General features: G+C 59.1%; 1 protein-coding gene across 5 annotated transcripts; it reads left to right on the forward strand.

The window, feature by feature from the left end:
* The first annotated feature begins 1,906 nt into the window (after positions 1-1,906).
* Positions 1,907-21,622, forward strand: MLC1 (modulator of VRAC current 1). Of its 5 annotated transcripts, XM_045866620.2 has the most exons (11): positions 1,907-2,086; positions 3,392-3,481; positions 4,512-4,565; positions 5,876-5,977; positions 11,955-12,053; positions 12,461-12,532; positions 13,326-13,442; positions 15,562-15,618; positions 16,132-16,254; positions 19,618-19,770; positions 20,905-21,622. In XM_045866620.2, exons 1-11 carry the CDS (start codon positions 1,907-1,909, stop codon positions 20,977-20,979), a joined length of 1,122 nt encoding a protein of 373 aa, XP_045722576.1. In that variant the 3' UTR covers positions 20,980-21,622. The 5 variants fall into 5 exon arrangements, with proteins under 5 accessions (XP_045722576.1, XP_045722585.1, XP_045722604.1 ...); XM_045866629.2 differs by lacking the exon at positions 15,562-15,618; XM_045866648.2 differs by lacking the exon at positions 5,876-5,977.
* The last annotated feature ends 2,514 nt before the right edge of the window (positions 21,623-24,136 follow it).

Raw genomic sequence — 24,136 nt, forward strand, 5'->3', positions numbered from 1 at the left:
CTGTGGCACCTCTGTTCAGCTCTCTGTGAGACCCCTCTCCTGGTGTTGCGCGTGTCTGCTCAAAACGCCTGCTTCTCATTGAGGCTGCCCTGACTCACCGACTTACTTCCCAGCACAGAGCACACAAACTCCGGTGCACCCATTAGCATGTAAACTCTGCGTGGGAAGGACTGGTCTGCACTCTGTAAACATTTGCTGAATAGCAGTGAAGATGTTAAAACATGAGTGGGATCTCAGCAGGCAGAAAAGGGAGGAAGGGCATTTTAGGAACAATAGTTGGTGGGAGAAAACAGGATTCGTTTTGCAAACTGGTATTGCCAACAGAAACAAGGAAGCACTTCTCCAGGGCCTGTGACTCCAGAGCCTCGGGGAGTTTGCTCCACCATCTCTGATTCGAGGCAGCCTGTTTGTATTTCATCTTATAGAACAGCCTTGGGAAGGCGCGGCAATGGTGAAATCTGCTTGACTTTCTCTTCAAACGAAAACACGAAGGGTTCAATCTGGTCAGACCGATTCCTACTAATTCAGTTATTCAGAAGACAGTCAGTAAGGGGCACCTGGGTGGCGCAGTCGGTTAAGCGTCCGACTCTTGGTTTCGGCTCAGGTCATGATCTCAGGGTCGTGGGATCGAGCCCTGCATCGGGCTCCAATAAGAAGAGGAGATTCGCCCTCCTTCTCCCTCTGCCCCTCCCTCCATCTCTCACCAAAAAACAGTCAGTGAGGAAGTTTGGGAGGTTTTCCCATCTGTTCAAAACCCCTTCTTGACTTCCCAGGTTGTGGTTTGTGAGAATTCTCATCTCTGCTTGGTGGAGAAACTAAGACAACAGAGTTCGTTATTCAAAACCGCTGCCTTGCTTAAGCTTTATGTGGATTTGCAGTTTGAGGAGCTGCTTGTTCAGGATGCTTGGATTCGAGCCATCTTGCGGCTTCCATGTGCACAAAGACTCCGTCGCGGTAACCGTCGGGGCGCAGTGTCTCCGGGCCAAGTATGCTCCCGTCCTTTGTCTTTGCTCAGGGAGCAGAACTAAGAGGCCCCGCAGGAGTGCCGGGCTGCCCACGGGAACCAGGGAGGCCCAGTTCCGAGCAGGTCAAGGGCCGCGCGCGCCGCGTGGAATGCGCAAGTGTGTGTGCGCCCTCGTGAAGGGGTCTTCGTCTGGGGCCCCAGCGCAGGGGGTCAGCCGCCGGAGAGCGTGTGTTACGAGGTCGTGAATAAGAAGCTGCTTGTTTCAAGCGCCCCGCCCCCGGTTCCGAGCTCGGGGAGGGACGCTGCCCTGCCGTGAGGCCCGCCGGGCGAGACCGGCCGCCCCGCGCGGCACCGAGCGGAGCTGGGCCGGGGCGGGGGCGCCCGCGCTTGCACAACCACCCCAGAACCTCTGGGCCTCATTGAAATTCGGGAAGCGGCGCTCCTCGCCCGGCGCCAGCGCGGCTCTGCCGGGCTTTTGTTCCTCTCCGAGCAGCCGCGGCTGGAAGCCCAGAGCCGGCTGAGTCCGAGCAGCCCAGACGCGGGCGCTCGGGCCGCCGCCGCCGAGGTAAGCGCGCGGGCTGCACCGCCGGCGTGTGCGCCGCTTGCGCTCTGGGGCTGCGTTCGCGCCCGGATCCGAGCAGGCGTGGGGCCGGGAGCGAGGCGGCTGTGGCGGGCGCCGGGGGGCGCCGGGGCCGCGTGGCCCAGGCGCTGACGCTGCTCGGCTGTGTGTTGCTGGGAGAGGACTCAGGTGCTGCTTGTTTCCTTCAGGTTCACTGCACTGGGTATGGATGGTATTTCTTTTTCCGAAGACAACTTCCGTTAAGAGTGGTCCCAAGTGAACCATTATTTCATTGCTGGTGCGTAGTGGCAGCCGAGGGGACCCCAGGCCGCAGGTGTTGCTGTCCCCGGGCCTCTGATGCCAGTGTCTACGGCCCGAGCGCCATGACGCGGGATGAGCAGTGCGGGGAGGAGCTCGGCTACGACCGGATGCCCACCCTGGAGCGGGGCAGGCCGGAGGCCGGGAGCTACGCCCCCGACGCCAAGCCCAGCGACCTTCAGCTGACCACGAGGCTGCCCCCGTGCCTCAGCCACAGGACGTGGGTCCTCTCCGTGTTGATGGGGGTGAGTAGCTCCTGGCCAGGACCAGGGCGGCATCGTCCACATCGTCCACGGCGAGCCGGCCCTGGGAATCCACGCGGCCTGGGAGAGCGCAGCTCCGGGGCTGCTTCTGCTTCTGCTTCTGTTTACTTGGCGCGTGTGCTCGGGATTCAGCTCAGGAGTCTCTACCGCAGCCTCGGGGCTTCTCCGTGTTCCACCAGGCTTGGGACTGCCCAGGACCCATGCTGCCCCTCTGCGGGGTCATGGGTTGTGCCCCTGGGGGTCTGGAGTTGCGCTGCACAGATGGGAGGAGGGGCTGTGCCCTGAGGGCAGGCCTCGGGCAGACTGGAGAGTGGGTCAGGGTCTCCGAGGCGGGAAGCCAGGGCCCGCAGCAGGAGGAAGCCCCCGGGCCGAGGACGCAGGCTTGGGGTCGGGGACCTTTCCCTTCAGACGTGCCTGGGTGGGCACCTGACCACTGAAGGAGTCATTTTGGCCCGAGAGCAGGCTCACCTGGGGCTGGGCCACTGGACACACCTCTCTCTAGGCCGGACCCCAGGGCTCTGTGTGGCCAGGGCTGAAGCTAGGATCCAGGTAGGGCCCTCCCTCCACACTGGGCTTCCCTTGAGCTGTGACCCCGTCCCACTGAGACTGGAACCCCCAGCGGCCCGGGGTGCAGAGGAAGCCCCTCCTCCCGGCCCCCGGGCCCTGGACTCTGTGCACTGGCCACAGCCACCGGTGGCCAAGGCGCGTAATGCTGCTCATCCCCGCCTCATGTGGGTGTGTCTCATGGTCTCCCTTGTTCCCCAGGCCTCCGGCCCCTGTGCTCCCAACACAGGGGGGCACACACGACCCCCGGCCCAGACCCAGAGCCTCGCCCTCGACAGTGTTCCCACATCCCAGGCCTGACGTGAGGCCTGGGCGCCCCTCACAGCCGGGAGGCCCTTGGCCCTGCAGTCATTTCCCGGCCGTCCGCTTGGATTAGCTTTGCAGAGAGCACAGGACGGAGTTGTCTCCCAGCCTCCGAGCCTGGCCCTGAGGGTGGGGATGCTAAGGCTCCTGAAATTGCACGTGTTGGGGTGAGGGTGTGTTCTGGGGAGAAGCGCCATTTCTTGCTTGAACTTTCCACAGAGGCCTCTCCCTCCCTCCCCCAAATACATGTGGAGGCCCTTAGTCTGACCCTGCGGGGGAAAGAGTGGGGGGAGTCAGGTGTGGCGGGATCTCGGTGTCCACGTTGGCATCGTTCTGTTACGTGGTAGTCAGAGGACTCGTTGAGCGCCTGATGTCCCGGCATGCCCGAGTGGTCACCTGAACTGTGTTGCTGTTTTGCAGAGCTGTCTGCTTGTGACTTCAGGGTTTTCGCTCTATTTGGGAAATGTGTTTCCCTCGGAAATGGATTACTTACGCTGTGCCGCGGGGTCGGTAAGCATCACTCCTCGGTTGCACCTTTCAGTACCGGGATTTGAGGTTGTGCATTTGAGTTCTTTGCTCTGAGATTTGCGTGTTGCTATCACTTGCTGACTTTAGTTTCAGGTAAGATTTGATGCACGTCTGAGTCTCTCGCCACAGACTCCCGCTTGGGAAACGGCCCTTGAGTTTCCAGCAGCTGCGTGCTGCCCGTGAGCTGGCAGGGCGCCTGGTCTCTGCTCCCTTAGGACAAAGCTCCTTGAAAGAATTTGACCCATCCCCTGCTGTTCTCTCTGGAGCCTTCTAGGTGGCCCTTTGTCACCACTGGAGTGGCCCTTCTTGGGGGTCCCAGTGATGTCTGGCCCAGATGCTCCCGGGCAGCACTGACCTAGGCTGGACATTTCAGCAAAATCCTCGGTGGTGCCCTTCACCCTCCAAGTGACAGGCCGGGGAGGCAAGCCACGTGCCCCACCGGTTCCCCTCCACCCTTGCAGGCTCTGTCCCCATAGCTCGAGGGGTCTGTGGGGGTCCTGGTGCCCACAGGGGCGACACCTGGCACGGCCCACGATGCCCAGGCTGGTGCCCTTCCCTCCACCTCCCCACTGCCCTGACACCCCACGCTTGCCCTCACTCTTGCCTTCTTCCTCGTCCTCCACTTCTGTGGGGATCAGCTGCAGGGTCTCCAACAAGAACCTCCTCGGGGCTCTGGGACTCCAGAACATTTCCACTTATTCACACACAGATGCGTTTCCCTCTTGGGGTAATTCTCAAGCTAAGACAAACTCACTCTTATGCAGTCGGTAGAGGCGACAGTCCGGCTCTAAGTGCGTTCAGCCCGTTTCATCTTTTCAGAAAAATTAAAGTTTTTCCAGAATAAATCATTTTGAAAGGCATGAGACCTTCCATTGCTGGTAGCAGCCCTGTGCCTGCCGGCGGGTGGCCTCGTTTGGCCAGCAGGTCTTGGGTCATTCCGGAAGCGTAAGCACTGCAGGTAGGGACGCCAGGTGGCTCGCCGCTGGCTCACGGAGCTCTGGTTTCCTTTCAGTGCCTTCCCTCAGCAATCGTGAGCTTCGCTGTTTCACGGAGAAACATCAGTGTGGTGAGTCCCAGCCTCCGTGCAGTCTCTGCAGGTGTGGGGGCCGCAGCACGGCTATGGGGGAGTCTCCGAGGGCAGGATGAGCCAGGCCGTGGGCTGGGGAAGCAGGCCAGGCCGCTGCGGGGCTGACGGGCACCCACCCGTGCGTGCGTGTGCGCGTGTGCATGTGTGAGTGCATGTATGTGCACGTACATGTGCATGCACGTGGGTGTGTATGTGCATGGACATGTGTGAGAGCGTGTATGTACATGTGTGCGCACACATGCGCATGTGTGAGTGTGTATGTGCATGTACATGTGTGCGCGTGCATATGCATGTACATGTGTGCGTGTGTGTATGTGCATGTACACGTGTGCGCGTGTGAGTGCGTGCATGTGTATATGCATGTACATGTGTGCGCGTGTGCATGTGCACGTGTGCATGTGTGTATGTGCATGCACATGCGTGCACGTGTGCATGTGTGTATGTGCATGCACACGCGTGCACGTGTGAATGTGTGTATGTGCATGTGTGTGCATGCATGTACACGTGTGCGTATGTGCATGTATGTGCATGTACATGTGTGCGCACGTACACGTGTGCATGTACATGTGTGAGTGTGTATGTGCATGTACACATGTGCACGTGAGTGTATGTGCACGTACACGTGTGTGCGTGTACACGTGTGCACGCATGCACGTGTGCATATTCATGTGTGCGTGCGTGTATGTTTGATTGTGTATATGCATGTACATGTGTGCACATGTGCATGTGAGTGTACACGTGTGCATGTGTGAGTGTATGTGCATGTACATGTGTGCGCGTGTGAATGTGCGTGAGAGCGTGTATGTGCGTGTACATGTGTGTGCACGTGTGTGTTTGCGCACACGCGCATTGAAGGGTGCACCTCTGCTGCTGGCAGCCCCCGTGCCCCCCACAACAGGGCTTCCTGTACCCTCCCCTGACCCTGAGGGGCTGCAGGGCATCCTCCCTGGCTAGTTGTGTTGTTGTTTTTAAAGTTTTATTTATCTATTTTACGGAGAGAGAGAGAGTGCAAGCATGGGAGGGTGGAGGGGCAGAGGGCGAGGGAGGATCTCAAGCAGACTCCCCGCTGAGTGTGGGGCTTGATCCCATGACCCTGAGATCATGACCTGAGCCGAAATCAAGAGTTAGATGCTCTACTATTGAACCACCCAGGCGCCCCCCCCTGCCCACTGCACATTCTTATGCGTCATATTCTTGGGATTTTTAAATTAATGACCTGGAATTTGGTTCAACGATACCTTTAATTTTTTAGTTATGCAAAAAAGAGTGACCCCTGTCTTGTTTTCCAGATCCCTAACTTTCAGATCCTGTTTGTGTCCACGTTCGCCATCACCACTACCTGCTTGATCTGGTTTGGGTGCAAACTGGTGGTGAACCCCTCAGCCATAGACGTGAGTCCCCGGGTGGGGCCGTGGGTCTTCCTGCTGCCACGGGTGCCGGGGGCTCTGGTCCCGCTGAGTCTGGGCCTGAGAGGGTGCTGTCGCTGGGTTGGAAATGTGCAGTAGTCACACGGTAGGTACACGAGCGTCCTAGCTCTGGAGTCCAGCAAGTTTTGAGAATTTTATTTATGCTTTTGAGAGTGGTCTTTGATTGTTGCATCGATTCCAGTGGATGGATTTGTCGATAACATCTTGAATGTCTTTTTTACCACGTATTTCATCAAATCTGTGATGCTGTTGATTGGATGGTACAGTCACTTTGTGTACAGCTAAGAAAAGTGGAAAAACCTTCCCATTTAAGCGATGATACCAGAAGAGAAGAGTCTCCTACGAAAGAGGACTCATCAGAGATACCTCAAAAAAACAAACAGAAAAGCCTTGTTTTATGGGAAATGTTGAACTCCTTTCTCTCAAGGTCAGGAAGAGGATGGGGTGGCCCTGAGGAAGTGTCAGCCAGGCCCCTGAGGCAGAAACATGAACACGCTCCCCTGGACTTGGGAGGGACACTCCTGTCACCATTATCTGCAGACGAGGGCATTCCCGCTGACTTTACCTTAAATTCAGTGCACGTAGCAAGGTCGCTGGGCATGAAAATCAGCGTACAACAAATGGGCCAGCAGCAGAACATTTTGGAAAAGTAATTTAAATACAGAAATCATTTTACAGAGATACACATGAAGTTCCTGGGAATAAATCAGAAGGTTTGCGAGGCTGATCTGTCGAGAATCATAATCATAAAGTGTTACTGAGAACCAGGGCGTCTTCGTTAAATCAGTCCCACCAGGTGTGTGTGGGGGCGCCTCTCGATGGTGGCAGGACCCAGCGCGTATCGTGACCAAGGGCCAGGGACGGCAGCCCCCTGGACAGCACCTGGGGACTCACCCCATAACCAGGACTTCTTAAACAGCCGTCCCCAGAAGGCAGGGGAGCCCCCGCCGCCCGGGCCGGCCCGGACCAGCCCCACACGTGCAGACTGCAGCCCTGGATGTGGGACTTGCTGGTGCTGCTGGAGCCCGGCCAGGACAGACACAGGAGCTCATGCTGCAAGGGGAACCCCTCCCAGGGCATGTGGGGTGCTCCCGCTGTGGATCCATGGGCGAAGGAGGAAAGCACAGTGCCCCGGGTGGCTGGAGGCACTTAGCCTTGCTGCAGTCAGAGGGGGTCAAGGAAACCACAGGGAGATGCCGTCTCCAGCATCGCAGGGCAGAAGCCATGGAAGGCAGAAGGAGCCTGCCTCCCATCTGGGACGACTCTCATGCCCTTTGGAAACAGTCTGGCGTCTGCTGGTACGTTGAGGAACACACACACGGGGACTCCGTGCACAACCCCCCAACAGTGCAGACCCCAGGGAAACATGTGCACACTCGGCCAGGAAGCGTGGCTCTGGCAGCCGTGGGTCTGGGGCCCAAAACCCCGAACCTAAACAGACACTTGGTGTCCATTTCCTGGACAGTGCCCCCCAATACACAGACTGGGTAGATGGAGGCGGAGAGCCCCACGCCACCCAGCCTTCTGCTCCAGCATGGCCAGTGGCTGCGACGCCGCCCGTCCTGGAGCTGGAACCCCAGTCGCTGCCCCACCCCGGCCAGCGCACAGGAATCATGGGTAACCAGGCCCTCGGGGGGCTCCTGGCATGTGAGGGTCAAGCCACAGTGCACTGCAAGTGCTGTTTGTGGTACTGAGGACACGTGCTCTAACGCCTGAACCGTCAGTGTCTGGGGATGCGTGTGTGTGTGAATACGCACTCATGCACGCACACACATACACGTGCATGCGCACACACGCACACACAAGTGCACGCACACGCAAACACGTACACACGCACATGGCACACACAGATACATGCGCACAAGGCACACATGCACACATGTGCACGCACACATGCACGTGCATGCGCACACACGTGCACGCACACACAACACGTGCACACACAAGTCATGCACTCGCAAACACACGTGCGCACATGCACATGTTTGCACGCACAGGGCACACGCACGCACACACGTGTATGCATGCACACGGGCACACACAGACACACGCGGAAATAGGAAGCCACGGGAGGGACATGATGTCTGGGGCTCCCACACGCCTCATCCCTGCTGCGCCGGGCCCTGGGTGAGCACATCTTGATGTCCCCACACGGTGTACGCAGGAGAGCCCATCTGTTCCCCGCCGTCCCCCATCCAGCTCCCTGTGAGTCTGTGCCATGTCCTCAGTGGGGCACCGTCTCCCCAGCATTCTTCGGGGGTGGATCCAGGTGGCTCAGCTGCCGTGAGTGGGGCATGTCCACGTGTTTCTGCGGGGTCTCCTACTCCAAGGAGCACACTCTGCCTGTACACGCACAGGAGCGGCCCGGCTCTTGCCCTCCCTGCCTGCTCAGGCTTCTCAGATCCCACAAGCTGCCCTGCGTCTGGCATCACCAACGGTCTGCTGTGCCCCAGGGAGCACCCCAGTGGCAGCTGCTTGTTACTTCTCTTCCCTGGTCTCATCCCCGCTGCTCCTGAGCACCTGGTTCTCTGCTGACCTCCTGAGCTTCCTGCCCCGATAGCTGCCCGGTCTCGCCCTCGGCCCACTGGGAAATCGGTAAATTGAGGTTGTCCTTCTCTCCTCGAGCCCGGGACTTGCGCCCTGCCCTGTCTGTCCGTGGGGCACGCTCCCCTCCCCGTCCTTCAAAGCCAAGCTCTCGGACTTCAAGAATACTTCACAACAGGTTTATCGAGTTCCTCCACAGCTGCACCTGGGATTGCATTATGATCATTTTAAGTTTATAAAATAATTTTGTGACAAGTAACATCTTTGTTATGTTAATCATCCTGGGCAAGAGCCTCCGTGGTCCCTCCATGTATTCAGGTCATCTTCTGGGTCCTGTCTTAGGGCCTCAGTGTTTTGTGTATTCTTGGTCAAGTAATCCCTACATCATTTACAGATTTTGTTGCTAGTAGGGTATCTTATTTCTTAAATGATATTTTCAGATGGATTATTGGAGTATAGAAACGGGATTGATTTAATTTTTTCTTTATTTTGAAATATTTTAAGACTCAAAATAATTTGCACAAATAGTAGGAGAGTTCCCGTGTGCCCCTCCCCAGGTTCCCCAAGCAACAGCGTCCCACATAATCAGCCAAGAGATTGACCTTTGCTGCTGAATATTCACTTAGGTGAATGTTCAAACAGTACCAGTTTTTATTTTTATTTTTTTAAAGATTTTATTTATTTATTTGACAGAGAGAGAGACAGTGAGAGAGGGAACACAAGCAGGGGGAGTGGGAGAGGGAGAAGCAGGCCTCCCGCGGAGCAGGGAGCCCGATGCGGGGCTCGATCCCAGGACCCTGGGACCATGACCTGAGCCGAAGGCAGACGCTTAACGACTGAGCCAAATGGTACCAGTTTTTAAATAAGAAGGGTCTTTCATCAGTTGATTTCATGTCTGGAAACTTTGCTGAACTCTCTTATTCTTCACAGTTTTTGTGGGTTGTATGGGTTTTTCTGTGCAGGTGAGCACATCACCTGCGAGCATCCCCTCAGTCCTCCCGCCGGCTGGCTCGCTCTTTCTGTGGAGCTGGGGCAGGAAAGAGTGGGGCGTCTCTGTCTTATTCCTGTCCCCACATGAGTTGCATCCAAAGAGTCTCTGTTATAGTTTTGATGTGTAACTCTTGCCAAGTTAATAATGTTCTCTTTAAGTGCTGGTTTACCGTGAGTTTTTCCATTTTAAAAATATAAACAGGAGTTGAAGTTTAATAGTTTAATTTTGCATATGTAAGATGATCTTTCCTCGCTTAGTTTATTTATTAGATGGATAGATTTTTCTGGTGTTGAGCCTTTCTTTCCTGGAATAAACCTCCCCTGATGACAACGGTGTTTTTGTAGATATTCAGATATATAGCTGGTACTGTGTTTAGGATTTCTGCATCACCTGGTGAGATGGGCCTAGGTTTCCTTCTGCCACTGGGCCATAAAGTAAACTAGGCAGCACTGATCTCTTCCATGTTGAGGAACAACGCGATAGGGCGAACGGCTTCTTGAAGGTTGGGTAGAACTTACCTGTACAGTCTCCCCCCAGAGCCGTTGCCGAGGGAGGACGTCATTATTAGCATCGAAGTTCTGTTTCTTCTTGTGCCAAAGTTTGGCTTTTCTCTTTTGATCAAAAATTTCTCCATATCATGCAGTTTTTCAAAATTATGAGCATGTAGTAGCTTGTAAATTGCTCACTATTTTATGTGTGCTATCTATAATTTCTCATTTTCGTTCCAGAATTCCGTTTATGTCTTTATTATAGCTATCTTATTAATCTTCGCAAAGAACGAGCTCTTCTTTGGTTTGTTCGTGGCTGCCATTCTGTTTACTGGTGGCCGTCATTCCCGTGTCTCCAGGGCTGCTTCTGGGTCGGCTGGCGGGGGGCTCGGTGTGCTGTGTCCGTGGTGAGCTGGCAGCCCAGATTAGCTGCATCTCCGGCTTAGCTGCATCCCAGATTTGACACGTAGCATTTCATCCTTGTTTGGTTCTAGGTGTTTGCACGTTTCCTGCTTTGCCCCTCCAGACCCACTTCCCACGCACTGCCTCCCTGTCTGTGCCAGGGAGGTGGCATGTGTGCCTGTGAGAGAGGGAGACAGGACGTTAGCGAGTGGTTAGTGTGTCCGAGCCCTCCGCAGTGTGGTGGGATGGGGGCTGGGTCCCTCTCACGGCCACTCCCTCCCTCCCAGGTCCTCACTGGTCGCGCCACCCTGGTAGGTTTCCCGTGGTTCCGGCTCCTCTGGTTGAACTTCCTCCAGTCCCTCCTCGTGGCTGTCCCTGGGCTTCTTGCCAGGAACCTGATGAAACAGTCCATGGGATTATTTTTTAAAGTCTTCCATTTGTTGATGTTTTCTGATGTTACTGTTATGGTCAGAATGTGCAAGCTGTAGTGTAGTTTCTTTGGAATTTACCAAGCTTTATTTTGTGGCTTAATAGATGGTCAGGTTTTTGTTAGCGTTCCACCAAATACTATAAAAGAACAAACGTTCTCTTTTATTTTGCATGTAGGGTTCTGTAGATCAAACATATTAATTTCATCTGATTTTAAACGTAGGTTTTTATTATCACTCAGGTGTGCTGAGGCCTGCGACCAGGAGACAGCCGCCATCGGGAAGATAGCTTATCACTCACAGCCCCCAGGAGGAGGGGGCACGCTGTGCCCAGGCTGGGGGCCGCTGGGGGAAGCACCAGCAGGCAGAGCGGGAGGGGGACGAGGGCAGGAGCCATTCCTGTGGTTTCCGCAGGAAGGAACGGACAAGGCAGGTGAACAGGCTTAGGACTGGCCTGCGTGAATACCGACCGTGGGTTCCTGGGCTCCCCTGGTTGTCGGGCACCTGCCCTGGGTGGTGGGAGCAGGTGAGGGAGGCGCCGAGGGTGGGAGCCCCACAGAGGGGGTGGTGGGCCGGGGCTCTGGGTCGGCTGGTTTGCATACTCTACAGTTAAATTAACTTTTTTTTTTCTTTCTTTTAGCATTTTGTCCTATGGTTATTAACAGAGGTATAGATTCCTATAATTGCCAACACAATCAAGATATGGAACAGTTCTACCACCCCCAAGGCCCCGGTCTCTTCAGTTTTTGGCAATTATACATAGAGCTGTGTAAAGGCTCGCTGATATGAACTTAAGTTTTGTATCTTTAAATACCCAGGAGGGGCAAACCACTAAGGAAGGTTTAGATCAGGGATCAGCAGACTACAGCTCAATGGCCAAAGCCAGCCTTTGGCCTAAGAATGGTTTAGAGAGAGAGACTCAGAGTCAGAGGGGGTGTGAGGCCCCCGGGCCTAGCATCTGGCCTTTGACAGGAAAAGCTGCCCGGAGCTTTGAACAGACTTCTAAACCTGTCCGCGGGATTGTCTATATTTACAGAATAAAAGTGAAAAGAGCCTGTTTCATAGACATATGTGTTCTCTTTTGGCAGATAAATTTTAATCTGATTCTGCTCCTTCTGTTGGAGCTTTTCATGGCGGCCACGGTGATCATCTCAGCACGATCGAGCGAGATGCTCTGTAAGCAGAAGGTGGGTCCAGCCCTGCGCTGCGCGGGGCACACGCCTGGCTCCCCAGAGCACGGGTCCGCGGGAGGGTAGGCTGCCCCAGGACGCCCCATGCAGCCCCACATCTCCAGGGAGTCACGAGGCTCATGGCCTCAGGGAGGCAAAGTGGAAGATGCAACACGACCTCCCCATCATGTGATTCTGGTCCAGAGCCCAGCGTTTCCCGTGGAGAGACCAAGTCCGCTGAGCAGGTCACCTTGAGCACCAGGACTGCAGCGGTTAATCCCGTTTTCACAGGCAGGGAGAACATCTGAACTCAGAGCACAGCCAGCCGGTGCCGAGAGCAGGGGTGGCAGCTCACCTGGGGTGCACCCCCCGCCCCCCCGCAGCACCTGCGAAGTCACCAGACCAAACGTGTTGTTTCCTTTCAGGGTCCCATGCTGGAGAGCACCAACATTCTGTATGAAGTGGCATTTCCTGCCCGGGTCCTGAAGTCCTACTCAGTAAGATAATCTTTCCTCTCTGCCTGTTGTTTTCCTTTACGTGGGGGAGGTCCGTGATGACACAGCGTCCTGAGTGATCCTGTGTCCCCAGGGAGTCCTTAAGTTCACCCTCTTCCTGCCAGGAGGGTCCTGGTTGGAAGGGTAGGTGACGTGGCCACCCTCTCTGCTTGCCTGTGTTCCCAGACTTGTTCTGATAACCCCCCGCTCTGAGCGTGGCGTTCCTCGTTTCTGCTTTGGCTCTGGAGCTTCTGGCTGGGGTTTGGAACCGTGTCCCCAGACACGTACAAGTTTCCTTCTCGCGTCGCTTAGCGACCCTGCATCTGCTGCAGGTGCTGGCCGTAAAGTCTGTGTTGACTGGGTCAGCGGTTGGCCCCGCGTGCTGTGTCTTCCTGCCCCGACGCTCAGCTCCCCTTGTGTTTGGGGGCGCTTCTGTCAGCAGCCCGGGGCTGCCACCCTCTGTGTGGCCTCGTGGACGCAGATCCTCACGTGGGGCCTGCGTCACCGCACTGCCACGTTTATACTGAGTTTTGCCACCTCTCTGTTTTCTGGCTTCTTTGCCTTCTGCCGCCTTTCCCACCTGTCTTTGAATTGGTGGGAGCGTCGTCCCTCCTTCTGCTTTTTTCCTTTTCCCACTAATTTTGAATTGGAAACTAGGCATTTTTCGATGTTCTCTTAGAGGTTATCATCAGCATTTCAACATGCTGGCTCCTTTGCCCTCTTCACGCCCCCTGTCCACCTGCCGCACACGACACGCTTTCCCTGGGTGACCCCGCCTGTGTGCTCTGCCCCCCAGGTCATCGAGGTGATTGCCGGTGTCTCTGCCGTCCTGGGTGGGGTCATCGCTCTGAACGTGGATGACGCTGTCTCAGGGCCGCACCTCTCAGTGACGTTCTTTTGGATCTTAGTGGCCGTGAGTACACCCTGGGGGCCTCATTGTCTGATGAGCAATTCTGTCGTCGCTTACCGAAGTTAACGTTGCTCAGTGTTGAACTGAAATGCCCAGCGCCTCCCATTCGTGGCCACAGGCAGCCTTGGCAGGTGTGGGCTCCTCACCACCACGTGGAACGGTTGAGATCGACCCTGCATGCCCGCAGTCGCACCGTCATGTGACAGGCCCCGTGCTCCCAGGCGTGGTCACCCCAGGGCTGCTCAGCGCGTCCCTGCAGGAGGGGCTGGTTTGTCCCACGCTGCTGTCCAGGGCCATCCCGTGTGAGCGGACAGGACGCAGTGAGCATCCCTGGCCTCGTCCTCGTGCTCCCCGATGGCCTGTGCATTCAGCCGCAGGAAGGCTGGGACTGGTGTCTCCTCCAGACGCCGGGGCTGGACTCCTGCTGCGTCCCAGGGCTCAGAGCAACACCGTGGGCACCTGTGCCCAACCTCGCCGAGCCCTGGGAACCAGCTGCCGTGCCCCCCGAGGACTGGAGCCTGGGGGGAGAGAGGACATGGCTGGAGCCGCGCACCTGGCCACTGGCTGCTACTGCATAGTAGGGCTTGCGGAGAAGAGAGCGTGCCTCGGGTCTGCCTGGGCCTGCGAGCACAGCTGCGTGTGTAACCTGGGAGGACCTGGGATTACAGCCTCGGGCTACTGAGCATAGAGACCTAACACACCCCTAACTGCTGTGGTGGAGAAGAGACTCGCCTGAGCAGCCTCGTTGACATGCTCGGTGACCACACATCACAGAGGACGTGGCCGTCGCCCCCAGACCGGCCTCCCTGGGCCTTCTCCCCAGCTGTGGAAGAACTGGCCGGGGGGGGGGGGGGGGGCGCGTGGAGAGGAAAGGATCCAGGGGTGGTCCGGGAATGGGAGAGGCCAGTCATAGACCAGGCAGGGGTCCAGGGCTTGGGGCCTGGCTGAGAGCCTGTCCCTGCAGCGTCCCTGGGCGGGCTGTGTGTGTGGTCTCCTGCCAGTCCGGGGCCTGGGGCTGGAGGAGCCATCCAGCAAATCTGAGCCCCGCTCTTGGCTTGTTGGGGCCACCGAGTCTCTTCCTAACTGTCCGCTCCGCACCCACAGTGCCCCCTGCTTCCAGCCAGAGAGCTTGTTGGAACACCTTTGCCCCTACGCTCCTTAGAGGAGCAGGCTGGTGGCCCGGCCCACCCACCCCTGCAGCCATGCCCACACCCCGGCCCCACGGGGCTCCCCTGTCGTGCCCATGCCGGCACCCTCAGAGTGCTGCTCCCCTCTCAGTCCTCCTGCGGCGGAGCCTACCGTGTCCCGCTCAGCCTCAGCCCGAGCCCTCCCAGCGTCCAGGGGTCCGAGCCGCTCCCACGCAGGGCATGGCCGTTTCCTGTGTGGGCACGTGGCTGGGCAAGTAGAGCTTGGACACACTTGGGGCCGCGGGTTCAGCGGGCTGAGCGGGCCGGCACCGGGCTCCTCGGGAAGGACGCGTCCTCCTGCCGTGCTTCCCTGTTCTGGGATTGCGTGACCGGGATTGCGTGAGAGTAAACCAGTCCCGTCCAGTAAGACGCAGCAGACCTGTATCAGCTGCAAAGGGGCAGGGGTGCTGTGCAGTGGGGCAGGGTCAGCGTGGTGGCTGGTCCCGGGGCTCCCTGAGTCGACCCGGCCGAGGCCACTCTGCAGCCTGCTGCTGTGCTCTTCAGAAACCCCCGCGTCGGCCGGAGGACGAGGGTCTCTGGTCAAGGAGACTCTAAACGCAAAGCAGGGTCACTGATTGCGTCCTGAGCCGGGAACAAAGAGCGCCTATGACAATCGGGAGGCTCTGGACACGGGCTGCACTGTGGAATCCGTGTGAAAGTTCCCCGGTGGGTGCTGGTTGAGGGGTCCCGGAGAACGCCTCCGTCTCAGCCGGCGCGCGCACAGCTGCGGAGGGCAGGCGGCCCGTCTCGGCCGGTGGAGCGATCCTGGGGCGGCTCCTCCAGCTTCTCTGCAGCCTCGGGGAGGCCACCCCGCTTCCGCCCGACCCGGCCTGGCCCCGCCGGCCCCGAGGATGCCGCCCCTCGAAAGAGGAGAGCCCGTGTGGGAGCCGACCTCCTCAGCCATCCCCTCTGAGGCGTGTTTTCTTTCCTCCTAGTGTTTTCCGAGTGCCATTGCCAGTCACGTCACAGCCGAGTGTCCCAGCAAGTGCCTGGTGAGTGAGGCCCTGTCCCCAGGTGCCCGGCCCCCTTCCCGGCTGCCACGTGACGGGCTCGCGCCCCCGGCCACAGCCGTTAAACGAGGGCGGACTGCCTGTGGAAACAGGTGGAGAGTCAGGGGAGTCCTGGGACGCAGCAAAGGGAGGGGGACGCGGCCCGCCAGCCTCAGCCTGCGTCCCCGCGTCAGGGACAGCTGCTCAGTCAGCCCGATCGCCCTGCATTCGTACTCTGTAGCACCCATGTGCCGTGTGCCCTGGAGCAGCCGGCATCATTGTCTGACGGGCGCGGGGTTTGGCGAGGGCGCGGGGAGAGGCCATCTGCGCGCGTCACCCTCCCCACGGAGGGGATGCTTGTGTAGAAGTTGGGGAACTCGCGGGACACAAGCCGCGCCTGGGGTTCACGGGAGCCTCAGGCAGAACCCAGACGCAGATGTGGAGCGGCGGCGGTGAGGCCGCGGCTGCCAGGCCCGGCGGGCTGGCTGGAACGGAGCTCGCGTCTGCTTCCATCAGGTGGAGGTGCTGATCGCCATCTGCAGCCTCACGTCCCCGCTGCTGTTCACTGCCTCTGGGTACCTGTCATTCAGCATCATGAGAATCCTGGAGCTCTTCAAAGATTACCCGCCGGCCATCGAGGTATGTGTCCTGGGAACTCCGTGCGGACGTGGTGTCGCTGCCCGGGGGAGGAGTCGCCCAGGACGGGTGGCCCGGCCGAGCGTCCGACCTGCCGGAGCCGCTCCCGCCTGCGGCCTGAGCTGCACCTCACTCCTTCCCTCTGACAGCCAGGGGTCTGTGCTCCGCTCTCTTGCCCGTGCCGCCCCAGCCCTGCTCCGCGCAGGCTGCCTTTTTCTAAGCGTGGGCTATTCTGCCCGGTCTCACAGCCCGCCTGGACACCCTTCCTCTCGGTGCTCGTGGGGCCTCCAGGCTCGCTGTAGAATCCACTCTTCATCTAGGCGCATGACAACCTTGCTGGGATTTCTGTTGGAATCTGTTAGGTTTATAGATAAATTTGAGGAGAATTGAGAGCCTTTTCACATATGAACACGCCTATAACTAGGACTTTTCTAGAGTCTCTCCGCGGGCTCAGACACGGCACTAGGCTTATCGCTTAGATACCTTGCCTTGTTACCCGTATGTGTGGTATTTGCTCCCAAATGTTTATCATGAGAAGTTTCAAATATACAGAAAAACGGAAAGAATCCTGCAGTAAACACCAAGATTCCCCAGCAGTTTACGTGTTGTTTGTACACGCGTGTTTACACTGACGGCTGGGAGCACACACGCGTGTCGCTTCTAGGAAGCCTCTGAAAGGCAGTGGCAGGTGTCCGACCACGGGACCCTTCCCTGTAAACACTTCAGCGTTTCCCAGGGGGCTGCTTCCGCTCCCCACAGCCCCACGCAGCGTCGCCTTCAGCCGTGCGCGCGGACCGTCCCAAGAGCGTGCCTCACGGCCGAAGCTTTGGGAGCAGGGCCCAGCCGAGGGCCACAACTTGCCCTCAAGTCTCTCGACTCTGCACAGTCCCCGCCTCTTCCCCCATGACACTGACGTTTTGGGGTCCAGGCCACGTGTCTGTGAGAAGGTCCCACGTGTGGATCTGTTTCCCGTGGTGCCAGTGGGAGCGGGGTCAGGACCACGTGTGGTCACCTCCCGCCTGGTTTGGCAGCAGCTGCCGGCGTGCTGGGGGGGGGGGCTCTCGCAGGAAGGAAATGACCGTGACGGCCGTGTGACCTGCAGATGCCGCGTCCCAGCACCTCGCATGGGCTTGGCCCTGGCGGCTGGCCTTGCCCGAGCCGCTGTTTTACACTGAGGGGTGAAGAAAGGTGACGGATGCCTGGCTCTCGTGTCCCGCGTCCCCGATGAGCTGGCACGCGGTGTGACCGGTGGTGCCCTTTCCTCCTGAGCGCCACCGAGGACACACGGGCTTTCATTATTTGAACGGTGCTGCAGCCATTTTTCTCCAGTGCCCAAGCTGGCCCAGCCATGGCCAGAGGGAGCCCCCGCTCGCAGTCACCTTGTCCTGCCCCCTGCCCCTGGCGATCCCAGGCCCCGTCAGAGGGGACCGGACACACGAGTCAGGACCTGGGGGCTCTGTGCGCTCATTCATGCTGGGGCATCATTGCTTCTAAGCCTCTTCAGTGGACAGAGCTGAGAAATCTAGATTTTAAAGATCCTGAATTCAAAATGCATGTACTTGGGTTTTGTTAACTTGTGTTATTTTATATTTGTATCCCTTTTCTCTTTCTCCAAAAATCTTGTTTCCTGATAACGTTGAACGTGTTTACTGTTTTATCTTATAACGCACGTAAAATGTTCGCAAGCCCATCACCAGGGCCACCAGCGGCAGCACCCCTGCCGAGAAAGTCTGCAGCCTCCTCGGACCCCACTCAGGAGGTGGCCTCGCTTGCTCGATAGAGTAACCCCTTCTCTGGGCGTGGCTGTGTGTTGGAAAAGTGCTCAAATGTAACCTTTTCTGTCTGTACCACCCAGGCTGGGAGCCCTCCCGTGTCTTCATGACGCGTGCGCACGATGACGTCGGGGCGGGGATGGGCCGCTCCCAGCCATCTGCTGAGAGGAACAGCTCAGTGCTCACGGGAGGTTTTGGGTCTGTGCGATGCATCGTTAGGACGTGAGCTCGGAGAGGGACTGCCGGTCAGAGGGTGGACACGACTGTAGTTCTGTTAGATGGTGACGAGTCCCCCTCACAGGAGGTCCCGTGTTCCCGCCCAGTGCTGGCCTCGTCCACAGCCTGGCACGGAGGCTTGCCACACGGTTTTGTCATGCGGGCGAGGCCGCGCACTCAGTGTGGCTGCCGTGGCGTCTCTCTGGACACGAGTGGCCGTGGACTGCGCCTGGCGGTGCTGACCCCTCGTTCCCGGTGGACTCGCTTCTGTGCCCTGCCCACTTTCCAGGGGCTTGGAGCTCGACCAGGATTTGGGAGGCCTCCGCGGGGCAGCTGTGATTTTTGTCCCGAGGAAGTTTCTGTTTGTTTATGTCGTTAAGTTTGTCAGTATCTTGCTTGATTGCTTCTGGATTTTCCCTGGCGATGGGAAAGGCTAGTGCTTGTGTCCGGCAGGAGTTTGCCCCAGAGCACGAGGCAGCCGGCCTTTCCGTTGACTGGAACGCCCACCTCCTCCGCCCCCGTCTGAGATGCTGCCCTGATGACAGCTGAGCTTCTGTCCCTGTCGGGGCCCATTTCTGCGCCCGACGTCTCTCACGTAGTCTGGTGCCACCCTGTTCTGGTCGTGGACGTTTGCCGGCCGGCTTCACCAGCTGGCCACTGCTTGCCCAATTACCCGTCACTGCTTCTCAGGGCTACCTCACTTTTGTTGCATGTTTGTTTTTCTGTGTACGTTTTCAGGTTGCCTGGTGGCAGAAAGCACTTTTTTCCTTAAACTGGGCTTGTGGTTAAATTTGTACCTTAACTTGAGGAGAGCTCTTTCCATAGTGACGCTGTACGGAGCTGGAGTTTTGTGTTAACATTTGGTTGCTTTGTGTCTCAGCCGAAGGGGAGGGGGCTCCGCCTGCTTTCCCATCACCCCCGCGGGTGCCAGGCACTCCCCAGACGCCTTCCCTCCAGCAGCCACCAGCCTCCGCTTCGGGAGAATCTGCTGCTGCCGTCCGCGTGCTTCTGCCCAGGGGCCGCGGGGCAGACTGCTCACACGCGCCTGGTCGCTTCACCCCACGTGGACACCCTCTGTCACCACACGGGGCTCTGTTGGTGGTTGTTTCGGGCCGTTTTCATGTCATCTGTTAAACCCAGGACAACAGAACTTAGAGCAGAATCGATTTTCTCCACTCCCTCGACTACGAGCGGACGTGCGCGTAGCCGGCATCGATTCACACAACTCAGCCGAGTTCTCTCGGAAGGCTGCGGGGCCCGGGGCGCTGCCTGCGTCGCGTCCCTTCGCGTCCCTCGGCTGGAGGGCGCGGCCCGTCCCACGCGGCCCGGCGGCTGAAGGCCCGGCAGGCTGCCCGGCTCACCACCCGTTTCTCGCCAGCAGTCCTACGACGTGCTCCCTCTGCTGCTCATGCTGGAGCTGCTGCTGCAGGCCAGTCTTAACACTGGCACGGTCATCCAGTGTGTACGCTTCAAGCTGGGCGCGTCCTGGGACGCCACGCAGACCGGCCGGCAGGAGCGCCCGGTGGGGGAGGTGAGTGGCCTTGGGCGCCCTGACCGCCCTGCGCTGGCGGGGTGGCCCCACATACAGATCCACCCCTGAAAGGATTATGGACCGAATGCCTTCAGTTTCACTCCTACAGACGTGGACAAGAAGTTGCTCAGGACCCACACAGGCCACAGAAGTTCCTTCCCTGGCCCCTCTCGGTGGGGGGGGCCCACCCAGCCCTCTACAGGTGTGGCATCAGTGACCTCTGGTCAGCCTGTCTGTCGGGCTCAAGGCCACCTGGACCGTACTCTGCCCCCCACAGCTGGAAGGCTGGGGGTCAGTGTGCTCCCCATGAGCTGCCCCCCAGAGGTGTTCACAACTGTGGACTAGGGAGGCCCCGGTGCTGCAGGGTCCTCCAGGGCCTTTGTGCGAGCGCGACCCTGCTCCCGCCATCGGCCCTTGCTCAGCAACCCCGGCCTCTCCATCCTGTCCCGTGCCTGCCTTCCTTCCCTGAGATCTGCAGACGGTGTCCTCTCCTTGTTTTTACCGGTGACGGCTGGTCTCCCGCGGGTCGGCGTTGCCCCCAGGCCCTGTAACAGACCCACCTGGTTCTGGGTGGGGACAGCAACGCGCTGAGTCTGGTGAATGAGACCTCCCTCCGGGTTCCAGAAGAGCAGGTCCAGAGGCTCAGGGTCCAGCAGCTGGCCTCCCCGTTCCTGTGTGGGGATCTCAGCCTCAAGCCTTCTCCTTCCCTGGCTGACAGGCCCCCTCTGTGTGGGGGCGCCGGTCCCCTGCCCCCAGGAAGAGCTTGGAGGCCCTCACCCCGCCCCGTGGTGTCTATCCTTGCCCCGTCAGGGAGTATTTATTGGGCACCTGCTGTATGCAGATGCTTCTCTGTCTGCTGCTGGGATGCAGCCCCCGTGTCCTCAGCGGTCAGGCAGAGGCTCATGGTGGCCCCCCACCCACCCCAGAGCCCACCCCTGTTCAGGCTGCATTCCTGGGGGGACGTGGGTGGCAGAGGGTCAGGGACGTCCGTGTGCCCCCTCCCAGGAGTCCAGGGCTGTTTCCTGTGCTGTCACAGGCTGAGAAAAGCTCTCAAGGTAACAGGTTCCCACCTGCCTGCTGCCGCGGGGTGGGGGCGGGGGCAGGAGAAATGACACTCTGCCTGTTTGGCCACAGGTGTCCAGAAGCCCCCTGAAGGAGTTCGACAAGGAGAAAGCGTGGAGGGCTGTCGTGGTGCAGATGGCCCAGTGAGCGTGGGGCAGGGAGACCGAGGCAGAAGCAGGGCCCGGCCTGGCTACCACCGTCCAACCAGGCCAGGCTGCAAGGTGGCGTTTTCATAGAGTAGTTTAATTCTGCCTACTACCAGTCTGTCGGTTCCTGGCTCCCGAGGCACCACCTCGCAAGCAGTGGGGCCTGCAGGTGAGGCCGGGCTCGTGCGGAACCAGACCCTCTCGGGCTGATACGTGGGCTCGGATGTGCGGACAGCCCCCTTCTGCTCCTCCAGCCCCTGGCCGGCTTCCCTGGCCTGTTCCCGTTGAGCAGACCGCGTACGTGCTGTGCGCAGCCCCACACAGGTCTTACGGGGTTTCTCTCCTGAGATGCGCCTGGACCAGAGCCCAGCACTGCTTCTGACGAGAGAGCACAGCTGTATGTTCCTGTCGTGTCCCCGCCGCCGGGGGGCCCCTCGTCCCCAGGGCTGTGGGCACACGGCAGCCCCACACCCACAGCTGTCCCTCTGTGAAGCCCACGTGCCCAGATGCCTGCCCTCTCTCTGTACCTGACCCGGTCATTCCGGAAGGACCCTGCCTGCTCCGTGGCGCTGGTGCCTGTCCTGCCCGGTGTGCAGAGACCCACGTCAGCACTGGCCGTCTGCACTTGCACCAGGGGCTTTCTACACTAGGCGTGGCCCTAGCCACTGCTATAGCTCAGTGTTCTTTGTGGTGGGGCCACGTCCAAGGCTTGGAAAAGCTGGGCTCCATTTCCCGGTCCCATTGGCCTTGGTGATGCGGGTGCGGTGGGTCCCTCCCTCCTGTCATGGGTTCTGCCTCCACTCCCATTACCATGTTCAAGATACCAGACGGATGCCCCTGGAACCCTCACAGGGTCGTCTCCATGCAGGCTCCAGCCCAGTCCATTTCCTAACCTTACTCACCTGAGGTCAGGCCCAGGCCGGGGGTCTCCTCCGTCTGTCACTGCCCCCGCCCAACAGCAGAGACAGGGTGGGTGTGAGAATAACATCTGCTTTAGTTAAAGTCATGGCCCAAAATTAGTTTGTGTGCCATCTCCTCGTCCCCGAGTATACCCGAATTTCGGGAAGCACAGTTAGCTTTTCCCAATTGATACGGGCGCTGATAAATCCCCAGTGAGCTGGGAGCACCTTCTGAAAGTGTTCCAGGAACTGTCTTGGGGCCGTGCTTTCATTCACAAGGCTACCCACCTCTTCTCCCCGTAGAAGGAGCGGGCCGCGCTCTGCGCTGCTGAAAGGTGCCGACATTTGCTCTTTGCTGAGCTGAGGTAGCCCATTAGTGAGGGCTGCCTGGGGCTGGCTGGGTGTAGACCTAGGTGTGGATTCCAGGGTCCTCCCTGGTTTCTCATTTCTGAGCCCAAGTGACTGGCTGCCCGTATTCACGAGCCCTCATGACGAGCTGGGTCATTTTGAAACAGGAGGGAAGCAGGTGAGACACAGGAGAGGGGGACTGTCCTCCGAATGGCAGCGATAGCCTGTTCACGCACATGTGCGCGCCCCTTGCCGCAGTCCAGGTCCCCTCCCCTTCCTGCGGCCTCCACGCTGGGAGGCCAGGGGGATCTGCTCAGCAGCCTGGGACAGGAGCCAGAGAAGTAGCGTAGGCCATGCTGATGTCCTGGGGACAGAAAGTCTGAGTCTTAGAGACGGAATTAGACGCCTGGGGGCTTAGCACCGGCTTGTACTTTATTTCTGAGAGCTTGAGAAACCCAGACAAGTGGGGTTTTAGACATTTATAATTCTGTCTGTCCACTTTCACTTTCGTCTGATGTTGTTTAGTATCTCCTGCGCAATAAACGCTAACATGTAAATGCGGCCTCTTTCATTTTGGGTCTCTCAGGGATCTCTTTGCCCAGGTTCTGAAAAAGAGAGGTAAAGCACAGGAGGGCTGGTGGAGGTGAGGGCCATCCTTTATTTTGTGATTTATGTGAGGCCACGTGGAGGTGGGGACTGGTGAGCGCTTGCTAGTGAAGACTGGAAAGGGGCATAAAGACCCCTCCCTGCCCAGGGGAACTGCCCCGTCCCCCCCCACAGCTAATGCAGAGTGAGAGCAGAACCTCACTTTTGGGTTATCTTGGGAAGTTAAATGCAAAATAAAGATGATTTAAAACCAAATAAAGATAATAGGTTTCCGAAATTTACTGGGAGCAAAGACATTAATAGGATGGGTGGGTCTTTCCCACACTCCCCTCCCTCCACAAAGAGGCAGGGAGGAAGAAGGACGCAAAGGGCTCAGGGACTTTGGCTGGCGTGGGACCCTGGGTGCACCTGGAACTCGCGGGGTGTTGGCACAGGCCCCCATGAAGGACCCCGGAGACACCAAGGCCACGTCGGGTTCCTCCGTGGGACGGTAAAGCTGCCCCGCTCGCCCCGATGGCCCACGGCCCACGAGGGGACACCCAGTGCACAGCTCCCGCCTGGCATCACCACCCCGGGGACTGCGCTCTCCGTCTCTGCTCCCCTAGCCCGGCGCTGGGAGGCACCAGGAGTGAGGGTCGGAGGGAGGCCCGGGGTGGGGTCGGGGCCGATTGTGACTCTTGGCTCTTTATGACTTGGGGGCCTCTGACTGCCAGGGTGGGTCTGTGTGGCCCCCAACAGCCCTGGGCCTGGTGACCGCGTGACCCCGGGCGGAGGCGACGCGCCCACTCCTTCCCGAGGACACCATGGCCCAGCGCCCCGGCCCCCGCGCCTCGGACGGCGGCCCCGGCCCCGGGCCCAGCGCTACCACCACCGACGGCGGCCCCCGGGGATCCGCGCCCCACGCGCGCCGCCGGCCCCGCCGCAGCCGCTCCCGACGCTCCCCGCCGCCCGCGCGCCCGCGCAGCCCCACGCCCCGCGTTGGCCGGCGCGCCGCGGCCCCTAGGCCCCGCGCCCCGCGCCCCCCGCGGGAGGGGCTTGCGCAATGCGCCGCGCAGCCCCGGCCCGTTGGCCCGGGCAACCGCTGGACACCCGGCGGCGCGGCGGGGGGCGGGGGCGCAGCGCGCGCCACGGGGCCGATCCCGGGTGAGCCCTGGCCCCGCGCCTCGGAACCCCGGACCTGCGCCCCTGCGGATGCCAGACAGGACCTGTGCCCGGCCCTGCTTGAGCCCTCGGGAATCCCTGACGCGCCCGCCCCCGTCCCGGGGCTCCAGACCCCCTCCCCTCGCCCCAGGGTTCTAGACGTCC

The sequence above is a fragment of the Mirounga angustirostris genome, unplaced genomic scaffold, assembly GCF_029215605.1.
Source record: "Mirounga angustirostris isolate CCGP_5_RB_7025 unplaced genomic scaffold, mMirAng1.0.hap1 SCAF_5, whole genome shotgun sequence".
Lineage (NCBI taxonomy): Eukaryota > Metazoa > Chordata > Mammalia > Carnivora > Phocidae > Mirounga > Mirounga angustirostris.